Raw genomic sequence first — 20,301 nt, 5'->3', positions numbered from 1 at the left:
AAAATGCACCAAACTCCATAGAGCAAGTGTCCTGGCAAAGGGCACTCAAACTTCTTACTGGCCAAGTGATTCTGGTACAAAGGTCTACTAGGGTCAGCACGGTTTGGAACAAATGCCAGCACATACTGATCTCAGAGCCAACCAGGGAGTTCAGGCCTACCATGCTGGGCATAGGGATCCTGGGGGCAAACGAGATCCTCAGATTTTTCTCCAGAATAGTCTAGCTAATAATCTAGCTAATGGGACCAATTACTGAAAAATAAAAATGATCCACACTAGGGCAGCTTTTTCTTCACATTAGGAGGCAGAGAGTAGAGCACACCTAGTCACTCTGAGTTAGTATTACCAGATTAAGCTTACCTTTGTGGCCATGGTCTTCACCCCACGAATTTTCCACTCTCCATTTCACGAAAGCACCCTCCTGATCATCCTGCAAAAGAGTGGATGACAGTGTGTAGTCTGAAACTAGATCCGTCCTGATGAGATGTCATGTAATTTTAGCTCTTATTCAGCCACTCAGAAGAAAGAGCCTTCTCTATACAGCAATGATATACATGACCAGGGCCGTATATCTTCCACTATAACCAAAGGGATACTCTAATAGAAGTGGAGTTTGAATCTCTTGGGGTGAAAATGCAATAAACCCAGCAAAGCGATAAATACTATTTTCTTCTTTACATTCTATTGTATACAGAAAATAAGCACATTAAAATGCCTCTTGGCTAAGAAAAACAAAATATTAAATTACTGAAAGCAGTGAACACCATCTGAAGCCAGAGACTCTTGCTTTTAATTAATCAGCATTCTTTGCAGAGGTATCCCACTGTATTTATTTTAGAAATGATTCTAAGACCTAGTCAAGAGTTTAAAAAAGAAAACAAACACATTCTCATCAATACAGCCTACTTTTCTTTCTTAGGGGAACCGAGTAATGACACTCTCCTATGTGTTCTTTTATTGATTCAGTTACACAAATATTGAATTTAATACAATAGAGGTTGAATGGCAAACCAAACACTATTTTCATAAAACAAAACCCAGGCAGTTCCGTTCTCCTTCTATCTTCATTAATAAAATAAGCTCAATTTTCATCTTCTTAAAGGGACGATACTCATCATGATAACCTTCATTTATAGTCTTTATTACAGTGACACAGAGAGGGATAAGAAGGCTGCACTTGGGAAAAGGCTGTTCTCTCTCATGTTTACCCAGGGCATTAGCTGATGTCAAAACAACTTAAATCTTGGTAGCATGAGAAGAGAGCTGGCTCCTGAATTATCTCCTAATGATTTCATCTGTCAACTCCCACCTGCATAAAACTGCACGAGTCTCATCTACATGGGATTTGATTTTACTCCTGACAGTCTTCTTGAATCTCAGCAATTTTTTCAGTCTCAGAAATAGCCAACAATCAAACCCACAAGTTTCAAACACCCTTATCTGTACTACCTACCCCTTAATCTTAGCCCCAGGTACCTTTAAAACCACATCAATAAACTATACATTCTGGGGCTAGCTTTATTAAATGTTTTGGTTTTCTACTCCCTGCATTATAGTCCATCTTTACTTTCCTTTTAAATATAACTGTTAGAATCTATATCACCTAAAGTCATTTATTATAGTAAGTTTCAAAATGTTTCTTCTTTCCTTTGCCAATGAATTCCTGCATGACCTAGATCAAGCCATGTCATCTACAAATATAGAATAATATCTGGACCTCCCTCAGAGGGATTCCAAGAAACCCGAAACAAGAAAGAATATCCCAGAATACTTACTAGCATTTATCTCTGCATTATCATTCAAATGCAGTGCAAACTAGTTATGCAGTGGTCAAAAACTCAAAGTAGAAGGAAGAGAAAAATCTCAATATAAAATTCCAGTTATGATAGTATTGATTCTGCTTTATAATATTTACAGGTAATGTAGCTCTGTTTCCCAGAGGGGAAAAAAAAGCATATTAATAAACCATGCCAATGAAAGAATGGAAGTTCCAGAGAAAATGACATGGAGTATGTATGATTTTTATTTCTGAAAAACAGGAATACTCTATAATAGAGATGGAAAATGATAAAACCCAAAACTCTCTTGGAAATTACAAGGTTTTTAGTTTGTTTTCCGTTTTAATAATCCTCTTAATAGTTTAAAAGTTTAACTTTAAGGAGCTTTAGTTATAAATCCACTGAATTTTATAATATAGGAGGTCCAAACATAAATATGAACAACTTAATATTAATAATATTTTATTCTAAGTATTTTAGTAGTATTTTATTCTAGTTTATTTACTATAGAATTTTATTTCATTATTTACAGTATTTTATGAGAAGTTCCTTCTAATATTTTGCTTCTAAGGTCAAGGTAGTTATTCTGTGACTTTCTTTCCAATTAGGCTAGGAAAAGAACACTTCTGCTTGCAGTGGTAAAGAACTAAAGTATTTTCAAGTCTTCTCTTCTTTATGATCCCTGAGCACAGGAGTAAATATCTATTCTACAGCCTAGAAATGGGACGGCTTATTTGTGAAATAAAACTGCAGTTGTTGTTTCCAACACTGTGTCTTAGAAACAATGATATTACTAGTCAGAGTATTTCATAGGAAATTCAACATACTTTTTACATCCAATTTCCTGAAGCTCTGCATAAATCCAGTAATGGGCATGGAGTCTACAAATTACTGTTATTGACATTTTACTGCAGAAGAATCTGAATGACAAATGAAAGGAAGGTGAGTCTGAACATAAGTCATCAAGATATGAACACTTTCACGGTACATTTTAATTCCTTATTAAACTGAAGTTATCCTCTCCCAAGTTCCCTTGCTGACCTCTTTTCACACCAAGAATTTCCAAAGTTACAGAAAAGCAGTTACTTCCTTACTCCCTGCTGACACAAATTCTGCTCCTCATGGAAAGTTTCTATTTTTATTACTTCTGAGCATCCAGCCAAACCCCAAGTGAGGCAGGTACAATGTCTTGCTAACTTTTAACAGAAATCATATACACTATGAAGAAGCTCTGCTGGAATAAACGGTCTGCAGGAGCATGTAGATCCATCTATGCAAACACTGGAGTGGGCACGCTGAGGGTCATACCTTTTCTGAGACAGCAGTGAAGGTCATGGCGTGGGTCATAAGTGACTCACCAAAAGTCAGCCTCTCAGCTTTATTCATGTTCTTCATGGAGACACCAAACACTAACTCATGGTCATAGCTGTAAAAGAGAACAATAGCACAGAATATACAGAGTACAATCATGGGGGATAATTGGCTTCTGGTTGTAAAAGGATCATAGAAGAACCTGAAGGGGCTTTGCAGCTCCAGATATATCTGGGCTGTAGCTCTTTAGAGAACGTGGTACATGCAAAATTTAGTCTCTCAATGGGATTCCATTCTCTCTGTGTCACAAGAGTACTCAGAAAAATACAAAGTTATTAAACATAAATTCCCCAAATCAAAAAGCTGACAAGATAAGCTTGCATTGTCATTTTGGCAAGAAAACTTAAAAGTTTCTGAAGTAATTTCTTTCAAAAATGGTCTCTTTTGAGCCGGCAGAAGCACTCAGTTTCTGAATTCATTTAGACCACTGCTAACTGTGAAATTTAAATAAAGAGTGTCAAAATATTGGAGAATATTTTCAAAGTTTAAAGAACCTCATGAATTCTCTCTTTTAGCAGATTTCCTTTCTCCTGTTGTTAACTGTCAAGATATTTACTCAATTTCCTACAAGTAATAATTACTTACAAGTAACACTAAAGTGATATATTTTAACAGTCAAGGAAGTTGAATGATTCAGTTCACAAATCAATCTTCATTGTCATAAACAAACAGGAGGAATGCTTTAAAGTATGTATGCATATTAGTCCTAGTTGTCATAAAGACAAAATACATAAGGTATCAAAGCAATAGAAGTAGTTAAGAAGGCTCAAATAGCAAACAAGAGATCTGGAAAACCTTTAATTATAACCCCAAACGCACTAAGCAGATTTACACAGTAATCAGTTACTATTATTTTTATAACCTTTCGTAATCCAACTTTTTTTTTCTTTTTTTTGGCTGTGTTGGGTTTTCATTGCTGTGTGCAGGCTTTCTCTAGTTGTGGCGAGCTGGGGCTACTCTTCATTGTGGTGCGCGGGCTTTTCATTGCAGTGGCCTCTCTTGTTGCGGAGCACGGGCTCTAGGCACGCGGGCTTCAGCAGTTGTGGCGCACAGGCTTAGTTGCTCTGTGGCATGTGGGATCTTCCCGGACCAGGGATCGAACCTGTGTCCCTGGCATTGGCAGGTGGATTCTTAACCACTGTGCCACTAGGGAAGTCCCAGTAATCCAACTTTTAAGTTGCCTTTTTTAAAAAAAATATTTATTTATTTGGCTGCACCAGGTCTTAGTTGCGGCACACAGGATCTTCATTGCCTCATGCAGGATCTTTAGTTGCAGCATGTGGGATCTTTTAGTTGCATCATGTGAACTATTAGCTGCAGCATGTGGGATATAGTTCCCTGACCAGGGATTGAACCCGGGCCTCCTGCATTGGGAGCGTGGAGTCTTAGCCACTGGACCACCCATGGAAGTCCCTTAAGTTGTCTTTTAAAAAGTAATTGTACAAAAATAAAGACAAAAAGTATGTGGTATCTTTGATAAATACTTGGTATCAAATACTTGGCATCACATTGATTGTATCTTTTACATATTACTTTGAGTGTTACATTATTTTTTTTTTATATCAAAACAAATTTTTTTTTAAGTGTCTTTCTCATGTAGGATGACTTTTTAGGAACATCCAACAATTTCAACTCAGATATGAAGTATGATCTTGACTTCCCAGGTTAGAGTTAAATATGTGGAGTTTCTGCTATGAATCCTCAAACTCTACAAAATAGAAAGAAACAGACCCACCCTCAGGCCAACCTTAATCTTTGAGTGAACCTGAGCTGAGTCACTTCGCACCAAGAGTGCACTCCAACAGTCACAACCCACAAATGATTTTCTATTTTAAATTTCTTGCACTCACACATTCATGTCACTGAGGCCCAACTTGCCACTGAAGTGTTTTCCAACATCACAGCCAAACCATACAGCCTAGAAATAGAGGAAAGAAGAAGAAAGAAGTCAACATAAGTTCTTCCTATTACACCAAAGAAGTTGGAAGAAAAGGTTTTAACCCCTATGCAGAAGACAAAGAAACAATACCAACCTCTCCATCTTTGATGGAGGCAGCAACCATCTTTTTCAATAAGTCAATGGGCTGGTTGTTATATAGAGTTTTCCTCCCTCCAACCATGTTGCTTAAGTAGTCCACCGTGTAAAGTTTGCTGTACTTGTGGTGGGGCCGAGGGTCATTCACTAAACAAATCTATTGAGATCAAGAACATGTTGATTAGAACATAAAACCAGGAGTGTCAAGCAAGATACAGACCTCTCCTTTAAGTTCATATATTTGTTATCAAGCGTAGCACCTCTGCCTACAAGAACAAGCATTACACACTGTTAAATGAGAAACAAAAGGTGGCAAGGTCATGTGAGAGAGGTCCCTGTATATTCTAATTAGTATAAGGGACATATTTGGGAGTTGCAACAACCTGTTTCTCCTACTGGCAGGAATCACCCCAAAACTAATTCTGCAGAATTGTGTGCACTGAGTAAGGCAAGATGGCAATTCACAAGTCCATCACTACAAGACCTCTGCTCTCAAGTTACCAGAAAGGCTCAACATCTGGCAGTACCACAACTGAGTTGGGACTCCAATCAAAACAACGCCATGTGCTTTTAAGACGGTCAAGATGCCAATGAAGAAGGGGCTCTAGTCATCTTGCTAGGTAGGTGGAGAAGCCCTGAAGTGAGCGGGAAAAACGAGGATGGGACACTGCTCCCTTCTGCAAGAGAGTCCCGAGAGGGGCCCACAGTAGAGTGATGCTCTGAACCCATGGTAAGAAACACCCAGTATACTTTTATTGTCTTCACACCTGAGAATGACTCAGGGCCCAAATCAGGGGAGCATATGGGAATTAAACTGACTGCTGGCCCATAGTTAGAAAAGTCTCTGAAGAGGAGCACTGGGGATCCTAATAAGACCAACTGAATTGGTACATAAAATACCTCAGAGGAAGGAGGAAAAATTGTGTTTAGTGTCTAGTTTGATGACCATGCATGGTAACCCAGGAATCGTGTATTCTTTCTTGTAGTCAACAGGCATTTGAAAGTAAACAGCCAGTGGCTGCCAGTGCCAGTCTCCAACCTTATCTTCCATATTGAAGAGTGGCTTGACATGTTCCTTGTAAAACCTCAAAGGTGTTATGGGGCCAATCTTCTGATAGTTTTTATCTTTGTCTCGATACTCCCAGGTAAACGTCTCTGGTGGATTACCCAAACAGATGCACACCACTCTGAATATCTGGAAAAAAGGAGGACAGATGAGCGATGGCTAGGGAGAAGCAGTATTTTTTACCTCTTCATTTTCTTCTAGCTTGGGAAACACAAGAAATCAGTGGCTAAATTCAAGCCAGAAATTTCACAGGAAATCTAATATTGCTCCAAAAATTGGAAGGTTGATGTCCAGGACTTGATATCAGCTAACTTCTGAGTTCTTAAATAAACACTGTGAACAATACAATTCTGAAATGTTAATATTTAGTGCTTAGTATTTGCCCTGCAAGTTAAACTTCCTTAGCCAAGAAATCACTCACTACTGATACACAACAAGACCTGGGCTGCTGCTCTGCTGATTATATTTCTTATTTTTTTTAATTTTTTTTTTTTTCCGGTACGCGGGCCTCTCACTGTTGTGGCCTCTCCCGTTACGGAGCACAGGCTCCAACGCGCAGGCTCAGCGGCCATGGCTCACGGGTCCAGCCGCTCCGCGGCTTGTGGGATCTTCCCGGACCAGGGCACAAACCTGCGTCCCCTGCATCAGCAGGCGGACTCTCAACCACTGCGCCACCAGGGAAGCCCTGCTGATTATATTTCAAGTGACAAATAATTACATACATTTTATGGATTTCCTTACCTTTATGCTTCTAGGTTTTGCTTTGATTGTGACAGGGGTCTCTACTCACAGAAAAGTCATTCACTTTTTGGTGGAGCTTAGATGACAATGTCTATTAAAATTATTATTAGAACAAGACTAAATTTAGTAGTAAGGTACCAGTTTTTGGGTTGTGAGACCTAAACATACTATCCAATGATGTCATAAAACCTTCAATTAGCATTATTACAATCCAAGGATATTTCAATATTTTATATTATTTTCATCTTATAGAAAGACAAAAATAGAAGTATAGAGACATACCTTCCTCTTCTGTATCAAATTTGCTTTGTCTTTTAAAAAATACACACTACGATCTGCTTCTTCTTTCTCCACCCCAGGCACCACACTAATCCAATCTTATTACCTGTATTATTTGCTCCATACATTTGTATTGATATACTCCAATACAGTCAAAAGAAACGGATCCTGTATTTATTAAGTGTGACTATTTTGTGCTAGATACTATATATCTGCTAGGTTAACTTAATTCTCACACAACTCTCTCCAGGCATAATTTCCCCTCCTTTTTCTTTTCTTCCCCCAAAAGAGATTGAGACTCAAAGAAACTAAGTAACCTACTTAAGATCACATAGCTAGTAACTGGCAGAACCATGGTCTAAACTGAAGTCACAAACTGCCCAAAAAAAAAAAGTATTGCTCCATTGGTACAGGGTTTAAAACAAAAAAGGGAACATTTATTGACTGTTTTCTGTGCTGTACTACAATTTTTAAATATCATATCTCTCAATCCTCTAAAAAAAATGGTAGGTATTATTCACATTTTACAGATAAGGAAACCAAGGCTCAGGGAAATAAATAGCTTGACTGAAGTCCTAAAGCCAATAAATCACAAAATTAGGATTTGAACCCAGGTCTGACCTCAGCACTATTTCTATAACACCATGAATTAAGCGTTTATCGTTTACTGTAACTTTCTGAGTTTCCTATAACCTGTCTCTTACAAAAGGTCATAAACTTCTCAAGGATAAGGACCAGGTCATGGATATTTTGTATCTCCTATAGCATCTAGCACTATATCTGACCTAGATATGATAAATGATGTGAACACTGTTCCACTCTCCACCACAGGATGAATAATTTCAGAAGTACCACCCTTTCTTCAAGTCACTTCTTTGTTGAAGATTCAATAATGCTTTCCTATTACCTCCCATAACAAATCTAAACTCCATGACCTGACCTACTTGTCTTCTTTTTTTTACTTCGGCACAACATACATTCAACAGGTATGCAAAGTGCACTAATCTTACATATACAGCTCAGTTCAATTTTTTACATAGGTATACACCCATGTAACCACCATTCAAATCAATATACAGAATATTTCCAGGGTCCCAAAGGTTCCCTAGCTCCCTTCTAATCAATAACCACACCTTCCCCAAGGTAAGCATCATTTTTTTTGTTTCAGCATCATTTTGGCTTATATAACCACCGATTATTTTTGCCTGTTCTTTAATTTCATATAAATGGAATCACACAGCATATTCTTTGCTGTGTATGGCAACCTTTGTTGACATAATGCCTGTAAGATTCACTCATGGTGCTGTGGGTATCACTAATTTGTCTTTACTGCTGTGTGAATATATTATAATTTATTCACTTGTGTTGGTGGACATGTGAGTTGTTTTCAGTGTAGGGTTATCTATAAAGCAGCTAAGAATATTTTTATCCAAACGGTTTTCCAGGGGCTTGAAGGAATTTACATACTCTCCAGCAAAGGAAGAGAGTTCCAGTTGTTCTATCAATACATTCTTGCCAAGCCTGGCACTGTATTTTTAATTTTAGCCATTTTGGTGGGTAAGTAATGGTATCCCCAATGTGGTTTTAGCTTGCATTTCTCTGATGAACACGGTTGGATTTTAAAGGCTCTCTGTAACTTCACCCAACCTTATTTCCCATCACAGAGCCTGCTCACCCGTCAGGCCTGTCTATGTCTCTCCTTACTGTCCACTCAATGCACTCAGCTCGTTGTCACCTTCATAACTTTACTGTCTCTTCTGTTCCTCAAAACCCAATCCTACTCCCATGCTATAAAACTCAGTGCAGGGAATTCCCTGGCAGTTCAGTGGTTAAGACTCCACACTTTCACTGCCGAGGGCCCGAGTTCGATCCCTGGTCAGAGGAGTAAGACCCCGCAAGCCATGTGGCACAGCCAAAAAACAAAAAATAAAAAATAAAAATAAAAAAAGCTCAGTGCAGGATGACCCTTTTCCAGAAAGTTTTCACTAATTAAATTTTTATGTCAGAAGTATTCAGAGAAGGGAGAAATTAGTGTGAGCTAGAAAAATTAACATTTGATTCCATAGTGTCATTTGTGTTTCTCTACTGTCTCCCCTGCTAGACTTAACCTACCAGGGACAGAAACTAGAACTTGGACGTATCCCAACAAACACTAGAAGAACCACATTAAAAACAGTTTTCTTAAATTGAAAGTTCTTCTCCAGTGACTGGTGTAAAACTTAAATTTAGGAGTTCAAACTGGGCAGACCCTAAAAGCAGAACAAAAGGGAAGGCTTAGAGAATAAAACAAAGCTATAGCCTGTAAGAAATAAACCTTTCCTTCCCCTCCTCTCCTTGGACCCCAACTCTGGAGAACTCTGCTGTCCTTAGCCTGATAGACCCCACCTCTTCCCTCACTTTACCCTCCACTCCCTTCAGAAATGTTGGCTCCTGCCTCTGCTCTAGAAAGAATCACCAGAGAATGATCTATGACGGCCTGATTTCTTAATACGCCCAACCCCACCACTTTCAGCCAGAAAGACCACTTAAGGAGCTTAGTTTTTGACACTCCTTAGCTGTACATTAGTAGTTGTTTTGAGTAGCCAGGACTTCTCCAGACTGACCTTTAGGTAAATTCATTAGATACCCCAGTCCTTATCGGGCTTTAGGGAACACACGTCCAAGATCCCCCAATTCTAAATCGGCATCCATATGTTACCATCAGCCACTGAAATTGTATTTATTTCTCTTCATCATCTCCAGTGCATTCATTCTAGGCCTCAAAAAGCCTTGGGACAGACTGGAACCTGATACCAAGACTCAAACTTATTCTCTGAACCAAAGCTAGAAAACTAGATGTAGGCCTGCCTATGACATTAGGCCTATAATTAAGGATAAAAAGACTCTTAATTCATGTGCTATTTTGGAAGACAGAGCCTGACTCTACCATCTTAACAGAAACAGATTAGCCTACAGATGAAGTTATGTTTGCCTTTCATTTTATGTTTTGTTTCCCAAGAGAGAATCTTCCTTTACTAGGATTTACTTTGTGTTTTATGAGCCTGAACAGCTGCTCCCTAAACCACCTCTCTTTTTTTTTTTTTTTTTGCGGTACGCGGGCCTCTCACCGCTGTGGCCTCTCCCGTTGTGGAGCACAGGCTCTGGACGCTCAGGCTCAGCAGCCATGGCTCACGGGCCCAGCTGCTCCACGGCATGTGGGATCTTCCCGGACCACGGCACGAACCCGTGTCCCCTGCATCGGCAGGCGGACTCTCAACCACTGCGCCACCAGGGAAGCCCCACCTCTCTTCTAATGTTGTATCATTCTCAGGTTGGTTTCTAGTACAGAAAAGCAGCAGCAGGGCATCACATCAGCAACTGTAATTGAGCTAATCTAGCCAAGGACTAATGAGCTCTGTCTGGGATTCATAAGGACCAGAGAGTCGTTTTGTATTTGCTCAGCACCAAGGCCACAAATGGCACCTTTCATCATGAGGACACTGCCACTGGTAACTAAAGACAATGACAGTGAAAGTATATAATCAGAACATGTTTAAATAAGGAAGGTTTTATAGACTTAAATGATGTGTATTTTTAACTAGTAATCATTGTCACATGTGTATGAACATTTTATATGGGGTCATCTTGATTAATTCTCAGTCACCCAAGGGTGGTTTATCCAGTTCAGTTAGGCTCTGGCCAAAAAAAGGAGGCTAGGGCTAGGCCTAATGAAGATTTAAGACAACTAAGTGAATTTCTGTTTACTTTTAAACACATTCTAAATATAAATGAGTGTTTTACACTATAATTTACATATACCTCATTATGCATTTGACTCCCTATCTAAAGTAAAGTGTTAAATCATTCCTTCCTTCTCCCCAAAAATGCATTAAAGGAAACCTGCATTTTAGTTATCTAAATGAATTCTATGATTAATCTTTTTGGAATACAAATACTTATGCCCTACTGCATATGATTTATAAATCTGAAGTTTTATCAAAGGTGCACATAAGGCATGAATGAGGATAAGGGTGACATCTCTTTCTCTTGGATTTTAGTAAAACTGTAATTTGAGACATGTTGCTTTGTTTACCATGATTATAATTATCGAAAGCCATTCAGATTCAAGTCAGTTTATAACACTCTGGAAGGAATATTTGGCTCCAAGTCAACTAACAATAGTTAAACAAGCTCTAATTTTTAAAAACTCTCCAAAGTATAGTCTCCAGGGCCCCTGCTGATACTACATTTCTTGATAAGAGACTCTGCTGTTCTGAAACAATATTCCCGGTTCCCAAAGTATAAAGCTGGCAGTGAGCTTTGGATATCTGAGTCTGCTCTCTGGTGGGCAACTTGGGAGTGTCACCTGTTTCTCACAAGATGCACTTGGTATTCAGGACAAAAAAAGATACTGGACACTGAACACAAGTCATTATGCAGAACTGAATACTGGTAAATAATAAAACCAGGAAAGGGAATGGAAAAAAGAAAAAGGACACAGAAAGCATGAAATACAGGACATAGGGAAAAAATGTGTAACCCCAATTTAAAGACAAATGATGTGGGATGGAGTCAATTCCTATACCCATGGCTAAACTGGAGACAGACATCAAGTGAGAGGAGGAAGGCAGGATGCAATAGTTGAGAGTCAGTCATGAATACTTAGAAGGGTGAGAGTTGAAAGCCAGCTACAGGCAGAGGCAGAATGGAGTAAACTGTAATAATTAGAAATGTTAGAATGGGAAGGTAGTGCAATGGTAACAACCAAGCTACTTGAAATGGAGCAAAATTGGTAAAGCTAAAAGATTTCAGTGCTTGGAACCACTGCAGAAGTGACAGAATATTAGAATCTTCATTTGTATTTACAATACTGTATTGCCTAGTAAAGTCTAAAGCACTGTAGAAATATTACTTACTTCTATTGTTATAAAAACACAAAGCTACAGTGCCATTAAGAAATCACCTACTCTGACTTTTTAGTTTCACTGATGGAGAAATTAGGCTCATAGGTAAAATGACCTATTGATCACAGAGTAGAATGACCGCAAGGACACACAAGTGGTCAAAGAATATAGTTGAACTTTGAAGAAAGTTCAGTGCTAAGGGTAAATGAACCAGTTACAAGAGGGAAGGAGTAGAGACCTTAGTGACTGCTGATAATGCAGAGAAAGGAGAGAGAAGACAGCTCTCTACTGCTTTCTGGTGGGGAATGAAAGAAAGGCAAGGATCTGTTTTAAAAACAAAAATCTTACCTGTGCCTGCAAAAGCAGGCAGAGAAGGAGATACTTTCTGGGGGCACCAAATATATTTTCAGGCAGAGAAAGACATAAAAAGGTACACTTAAGGGGTATGTGCCCTTCTGTGATGTTAAGGAAAATGAGGTCATACAGATGATAACTAAGAGTCAAATGATCATCTTGAGACTCCTTCTAGAGTGGTGGCTGAATCAAAGAAATAGTTAGAAATTCACTCTCTAGTCCCACCCAGACCTACTGAATCAATCTGCACTTTAACAAGATCCTCAGGGGATTCAACTGTACATTAAAGTTCGAAAGCACTACTTTAGAGCACATTTATTCTTTCCCTCCTCCAAAACCCTGCTTCTTCAATTACTGCTTCTCTCATTCACATCCGCTATCCCTTACCACACACAGGTTTCCTCATCACTGCCAAAAAGCCCTCTCTCCTATCTGTAACCCCTCCCACTTCAGACACCATACATCACTCCAATTCTTCCCTCTTCCTTGTCCTCCACATCAGCAAGTCCCGACAGCTTCACTTCCAAGATACACCCCCAAATGTATTCATTTCTCTTAATCCTCACTCTCATCAATCTGGTCAGAACCACTAGGATATCGCATCTACACAACCACAAGCGCCTCCTAACTGGTCTCCCTACCTCCTCTCCCACTGTTTTACCATCCATTCTCAAAACAGCCAGTGTCATATTTTTAAAACAAAAATTAAACCATGTCACTCCTCAGCTTAAATTCCTCAGTGCCTAGCTCACTTAGAATAAAATGCAATATCCTTACCATGGCTCACAGGTGCTATATTAGCCAGTTCTCATTTCCTCTGAAATCTATTCCAGCCATTCCCACTCTCTTTCCAAGCTCGAATCACACTGCCTTCTTTCTGTTCCTCAAAAATACCAAGCTTCCTCCTGTCTTAGGGCTTTTGCACCCACTGTCTACTCAGCCTGCTATGCTCTATGTCCAGATCTCTGAATGGATGGATTCTTCCTGCTATTCATATCTCAGCTCATATTTGACCTCAGAAAGGACTTTTTATTTTTTTGGCTGTGCCACGGCTTGCAGGATCTTAGTTCCCTGACCAGAGATTGAACCCCGGGGCCACAGCTGTAAAAGCCAAGCCCTAACACTGGACTTCCTTAACCACCCTATCAATCACCGCACTCTATGTTCTTCAGAGTACATATCACATCAGATTGTTTATTTACTTGTGTATCGTCTGTCTCCCTCCACTAGTATGTAAAATCCATGTGAGCAGGGACCAGGTCTGTTTCAGTCATCACTGCACCCACAGTGCTTAGAACATGCTTAATATTTAGTAGGTACTCAATAAATACTTACGGAATAAATGCGTATCAACTTCTCTCCTCCGCACCGCCGAGCTTCTTGAAACTCCCTGCCTCTCCGTGCCATGGTCTGACTCCTCTCCACCTAGCTCCTTCCCTTCTCCATTCCACACACCCCTACTCAGGAATCAGCAGCCTTTCCTCAGTCCTCAGAGTCTCTGGCCTGTCTGCAGCATCTGACACTGATGACCAGCACCTACATCACACAGTTCTGGCACTCACTTTTATAGAAACAGAAGTTTTATGGAAACAGATTATTTTCCAGAATTCTTTACTCAGACCTATTCTCTCCTTCCATTCTCCCTCAGGAATTTCAAAAATTCGCAAGGCTTCAGCCACCTGTACTAGCATCACTATCACTTTTCTAGATCATTCTCTTTCCTGAACTTTGGAATTATTTCCTATGCTTGAAACCCACTTCCACCTGGACAGTGCCTTGGGACTAGGCACTCTGAAGTCAGTATTTCTCCTCTTCACGGTGGCCTCTGAAAAGAGATTCTCTTACTGACGTGTGTGACCCACAGCAGCATTCTCCCAGTTGCCAGGCTTAAAACCTTAAAGTTATTTGTAATGATGAACGCTTGGCAGATAAGTTGCCAAGTGCTACGGATTTTTCCTCTGAGATGTCTCACATTTCTCTCATTTCCATTTCTATCTTCACTATCCTCGTTCAGGCCAAATTAGTACCACCTGGACTGCTGCAGCTTCTAACTGGTCTTCCTACCTCTCTTCCTTCCAGTTTCACCTATTTAACTAACAATCTCCTGAAGTGCAGCTTTACTTCAAAAGGGAAATGCAATTTGTGAATATAATCTATTTCCTTTAAGAACCTCAAGGGAGAGGTTAGTCCCCTATTCAGTGTCAGAAATGTCCTCTACGACTATCAAAATAATAATTCCTTTCCTCTTCCAGAATCCAAAAGAGAAGACCATATTAGAAAATGTTACTTCTTAGCAGCAGTGGCTCTTAAACCAGAATCACCTGAGAAGCTTTTAATGGTACAGATGCCACAATTCGACAAATGCCAAAACAAAATTCACCAGGAAAACAATAAGAGAACAATGAGATGGGGCTAACTCTACAAACACTAAAACACTATAAATAGCTTCAGTAACTAAAATACAGAGTTACTGGCAGATGAATAGACACACTAAATGAACAGAACTGCATGCCTGGAGACTTTAGAAATGATAGATGGCATCTCAAATTAAGGGGTAGGGAGAGAATGGACTATCTGAAAAGATGTGGGTCAACTGGGTAGCCTTGAGAGGAAAAAGGTTAGATCCATACCTCATACCCTATGCCAGGATAAATTCTAAATGGATCAGAGATTCAAACACAAAAATCAAAACTATAAGTACTAGAAGAAAAATTCTTTTATAATTTGAGAAAAGCTTTTCTAATTAAAAACATAAAAAATTTCAAATTTGACTATATATAAGTAAAAAACTCTGCATAGGGCTTTCCTGGTGGCACAGTGGTTGAGAATCTGCATACTAATGCAGGGGACATGGGTTCGAGCCCTTGTCTGGGAGGATCCCACATGCTGTGGAGCAACTAGGCCCCGTGAGCCACAACTACTGAGCCTGCGCGTCTGGAGCCCGTGCTCCGCAACAAGAGAGACCGCGATAGTGAGAGGCCCGCGCACCGCGATGAAGAGTGGCCCCCGCTTGCCACAACTAGAGAAAGCCCTCGCTCAGAAACGAAGCCCCAACACAGCAAAAATAAATAATAAAATTAATTAATAAACTCCTACCCCCAACATCTTCTTAAAAAAAAAAAATTCTGCATAGCAAAAAAAAAAGCATATCACAGATAAGCAACAAGCTAAGAAAAAAATTTTGCATCTCATATCTCACAATGGGCTAATTTCTGTAACATTTAAGGAATACCTAGAAATTGATAAAAGACCAAGAGAAAAACAAGTAAAGGATAAGAATACACAGTTTACAGAACAGATGCTTAGCCCCACTCAAAGTAAGAAAATATAAATTAACATTACAATGAGATAGTTTATCTATCAGACTGTTTACCTGTCAACTGTGTACCTTATCAGATCAGTAAGGATCCGATTGTTTGATAAATGCACTGCCTTGATAAATCTAAAGGGAAACAGGTTCTATCAGATACTGCTGATGAGAGCGTAAATTGATAGACCCTCCAAAGAGGTTAATTTGGCATTATATATCAAAATTACAAATGTATATTCTCCCTGACTCAAAAATTCTATTTCTGTTTTTTAAAAAAGGAATCTCTGGAAGGATGACTAACAGCTAAAACTAATAACAAAAACTAATAAAACTAATTTGGGGGTACATGGTAATTGTAAGGATGGAGAATAGGGTGAGAAGACTTCTCACTGTATATCTTCTTCTATTTTTGATATTTATGCTAAGTGAAATGTCAGACAGAAAAACACTGTATGATATCACTCACATGTGGAATCTAAAAGATACAACAAACTAGTGAATATAACAAAAAAGAAACAGACTCACAGATACAGAGAACAAACAAGTGGTTACCAGTGTGTGGGGGGGGGAGGGGCAATAAAGGGACGGGGGAGTGGGAGGCACAAACTAATGGGTGTAAGACAAGCTCAAGGATGCACTGTACAACATGGGGGATATAGCCAATATCTTATAATAACTGTAAATGGAAAATAACCTTTAAAAATTGTATTAAAAGAAACTATAGGCTTTAGAGAAAGACAAAGAAAATGAAAAAACCAAGTTATAAAACAGTGTATAGGATCCCTTTTTAAAGCTATTTTTATATGATCTTAAATGAAAAAAATATGGAAGAAAATGCACCAGAGTGTTAGCAGTGATAACCTTTGGCTCACAAGGACTTTCTATGTCATCCTTCCCTGTGTTAGTATGTAATTTCTTATATTTATAAAGTTTAAAAGCACAAGCATTATTCATGCTCCTGGTGTAACACTCAAAAGCCTCTAATGTGCAACAGGGTAGAATGATTAGCGAATGTAATTCAAATATGTTGTATGTTTCAAACTAAGAAGTTAATTGTTCAGTTGAAAAAATAAATGGGTATACCTCCAAAAGAAAGATAACTAGGCCCTAATCTCAAGGAAAATGACCTTGACCTTAGGTCTGAAGCAAGCCTAAGCCCATATATTGTTTTTTTGGTTTTTTTGCGGTACGCGGGCCTCTCACTGTTGTGGCCTCTCCTGTTGCAGAGCACAGGCTCCGGACGCACAGGCTCAGCGGCCATGGCTCACGGGCCCAGCCACTCCGCGGCATGTGGGATCTTCCCAGACCAGGGCACGAACCCGTGTCCCCTGCATCGGCAGGCGGACTCTCAACCACTGTGCCACCAGGGAAGCCCCCATATATTGTTTTTAAGAGCTGAGAGCCACTGCTATAGAATTTCCTGAGTAAATCATAATGACTCCCTGTCTCTTCCTATGGCACTGATAAATATTGTTTCTGGTCTTTGTTTTATGTTTTGCTTTTTAACAGACAGAGTTTTGGTAGAGAATACACTTAATAATCCTAAGGGAATCTGGAGGCTAAAAGAGAGTAGACACACTAAGAAAACACTACAACAGAAGTGACTACACCGGGGGCTTCCCTGGTGGCGCAGTGGTTGAGAGTCCGCCTGCCGATACAGGGGACACGGGTTCGTGCCCCGGTCCGGGAAGATCCCACATGCCGCGGAGTGGCTGGGCCCTTGAGCCATGGCCACTGAGCCTGTGCGTCCAGAGCCTGTGCTCCACAATGGGAGAGGCCACACAGTGAGAGGCCACACAGTGAGAGGCCTGCGTACCACAAAAAAAAAAAAAAAAAAAAAAGAAGTGACTACACGGTTCCAGATCTGCCTTGCCTGTCATCACAACAAACAACCTGCCTTTCTCTTCTCTTAGAAAGAATGCCTTTAGCATAAATACATTTCATTCAAAGCTATCTGAGCTTCATGGCTGTTAAGTCATCATTTTGATGTGCCTACAAGGCTAGGCAAAACATACGTACTAATTTGTGGCTTTAAAACCACAGCTAGACTCTTCATTACATAAGAGTCAGGTTAAATAAAGAGTTATCTATGGGATGTAAAAATCTAAAGACCTATACCACACAGAATTCCACAGTCAACAGTTTACCTAGAATCATTAAGTAAAAAACCCTATTTATAAAACATCCATACTCAGGACTTGTTAAGGTAGTGGTGTACTATTTTTCCAAGGTTAAGAACAGGAGAAAAAAGATATGTGAAATATACCTGCCCTAATTCTTTTTTTTTTTTTTTCTTTTGGCCGCACCACACCACATGTGGGATCCTAGTTCCCCAACAAGGGATCAAACCTGCGCCCCCTGCCCTGGAAGCGCAGAGTCTTAACCACTGGACCACCAGGGAAGTGAACCTGCCCTAATTCTTATCAGCTAATCCCAGAGTCAGAACATGGATTTTAGACATATCATTTAAAAGATCATTAAAGCAAACATCTTAAGCCAACAGAATGCTTGTTTTTTGCAATAAGTATTATCTGAGCCTGTTTCCATAACTCTTTATAGAAGCTTCATCCTTACTACACCCCACCATCTTACTATAATCATAAATAAAGGCAAATTATGCAGGAGATATGGCTTCAACAGGAGAGATCATTCCAAGGAGTAAGGGAAAAAACTAACATTTATTGGACCACTGCTATGTACCAGGCACTATGCCTTATACTCTTATACTTAATTCCTTATTTGATCCCCACAAAAATCCAATGAGAAATATATTTTAAACCCCAAACGGAATCTCAGACAGGTGAAGTATTTTATCCAAAATCACAGAGCTGTTAAGTGATAGAGCCGGAACTGAAACCCATGTCCTACTCCAAAACCTATTTTCTTCTACTACAATCAGATACCTCTCTTAACAAAGAACACGTAAGGAGTAAATAAAGAGGTAAATATGAGATAATTTAAATGTATCTAGCAAAATGAAACCTCTGTATTCATCCACTGAACAATATTTAAGAAATGAATATTGTATCAAGCTGGACGTGTTACACTTGAACAAATTGAGACTTCAGAGCTTCAGGAACCTGTCTCAGGTCACATGGCTGTTAAATGAGGAGATTAGGTAGCCTGACTCCAGAGACCATGCTCTCGACTACACTATGCTGCCTCTCTAAAATTCAAAGGAAAACACGAGTGAAGCATTAATGCTGTGCACTGCAGTGAAAACATTTAGGCCATCTTAATTCCATACAAACAGTCTTGGAAGGACTGTTAGTTGAGTGATTCCTAGTAATGGGCCCACTGGATGAAAAAGGGAAATGTTTGTACTTTTCTCAAAGTGATTTCACAGTTTTATACATATTCATCTGGATTATGAATAGTATTTAATAATAAAGATTTTTAACTGCCTTGATAATAAATATTACTGCCTTATATTTGTTTAATGCTTATTAAGTTTTCCAAAATGTTTTCACATACATTATTTTAACTGTTATAACCATTGATAGCTTCTCATCTTTATTCCTGTAGAATAAAACCAAAAGACCTGGCATCTACTTAAGATCCCTCACAGCTCTGCCTTTCTAGCTTAATTTACTACCAAACACACTCACAAAATGTTATGTTTCAGCTACCCTGTTCTCTGAAGATTCCACCTTTGTTCATGCCACTGTACATGCAATTCCTGTTGTCTGGAATGGTTTTCCCAGTTACCCATCTGGTACATCTTTACTGCTCTTTCAAGAGCTGGTTCCAATATCTTCCCCATGAAACCTTCAGTTCACTGAATTAGTCACTCCCTCCTCTATGACCACCAAATCCTTTATAACACATCTCTAGCATAGGATTCATTATAATTATTCATGCGTTTCTTTTACCAAGAGATTGAGCTCCTTGAAAGTAGAGACCACGTCTTTCTCATCTTTGTATTCCCAGTGGTAAACTCATAGCACGTAGTCAATATTTATGAAATGAATAAGAGTGAATTATAGAATAATAAATTGGGAAATAGAAGATATAAGTACAAGTCCCATACTAAACTGCAAAGTTTATACCTCAGCCTTTTCAGCTGTAAAATAAGTAATTTTCTTTCTTTTATTTTTTAAAGATTCTATACTTTATTTTTTATTTATTTATTTTTGGCTGCATTGGGTCTTCGTTGCTGCACGCAAGCTTTCTGTAGTTGGGGCGAGCGGGGGATACTCTCTGTTGCGGTGCGTGGGCTTCTCATTGCAGTGGCTTCTCTTGTTGCGGAGCATGGGCTCTAGGCGTGCAGGTTTCAGTAGTTGTGGCACACGGGCTCAGTAGTTGTGGCTCGCAGGCTCTAGAGCACAGGCTCAGTAGTTGTGGCACACAGGCTTAGTTGCTCTGTGGCATGTGGGATCTTCCAGGACTAGGGCTCAAACCCGTGTCCCCTGCATTGGCAGGCAGATTCTTAACCAGTGCGCCACCAGGGAAGCCGTTTTTTTTTTTTTTTTTTTTTTTTTTTT

General features: G+C 39.4%; 1 protein-coding gene across 3 annotated transcripts in view; it reads right to left on the bottom strand.

The window, feature by feature from the left end:
- Window positions 1-20,301, bottom strand: part of BLMH (bleomycin hydrolase) — a 43,414-nt gene that overhangs the window by 15,262 nt on the left and 7,851 nt on the right. For all 3 annotated transcript variants that reach the window (XM_029212292.1, XM_029212293.1, XM_029212294.1), the window contains exons 7-11: window positions 6,224-6,379; window positions 5,183-5,341; window positions 5,000-5,067; window positions 3,087-3,204; window positions 361-430 (exon numbers count right to left, since the gene is read on the bottom strand). In XM_029212292.1, the coding sequence (XP_029068125.1) occupies window positions 361-430; window positions 3,087-3,204; window positions 5,000-5,067; window positions 5,183-5,341; window positions 6,224-6,379 (571 nt within the window). The remainder of the gene's footprint in view (window positions 1-360; window positions 431-3,086; window positions 3,205-4,999; window positions 5,068-5,182; window positions 5,342-6,223; window positions 6,380-20,301) is intronic.

The sequence above is a fragment of the Monodon monoceros genome, unplaced genomic scaffold (genome assembly GCF_005190385.1).
Source record: "Monodon monoceros isolate NGI ecotype Baffin Bay Population unplaced genomic scaffold, NGI_Narwhal_1 Super_Scaffold_9, whole genome shotgun sequence".
Classification (NCBI taxonomy): Eukaryota; Metazoa; Chordata; class Mammalia; order Artiodactyla; family Monodontidae; genus Monodon; species Monodon monoceros.
This window is presented reverse-complemented; position numbering and strand designations above follow the sequence as displayed.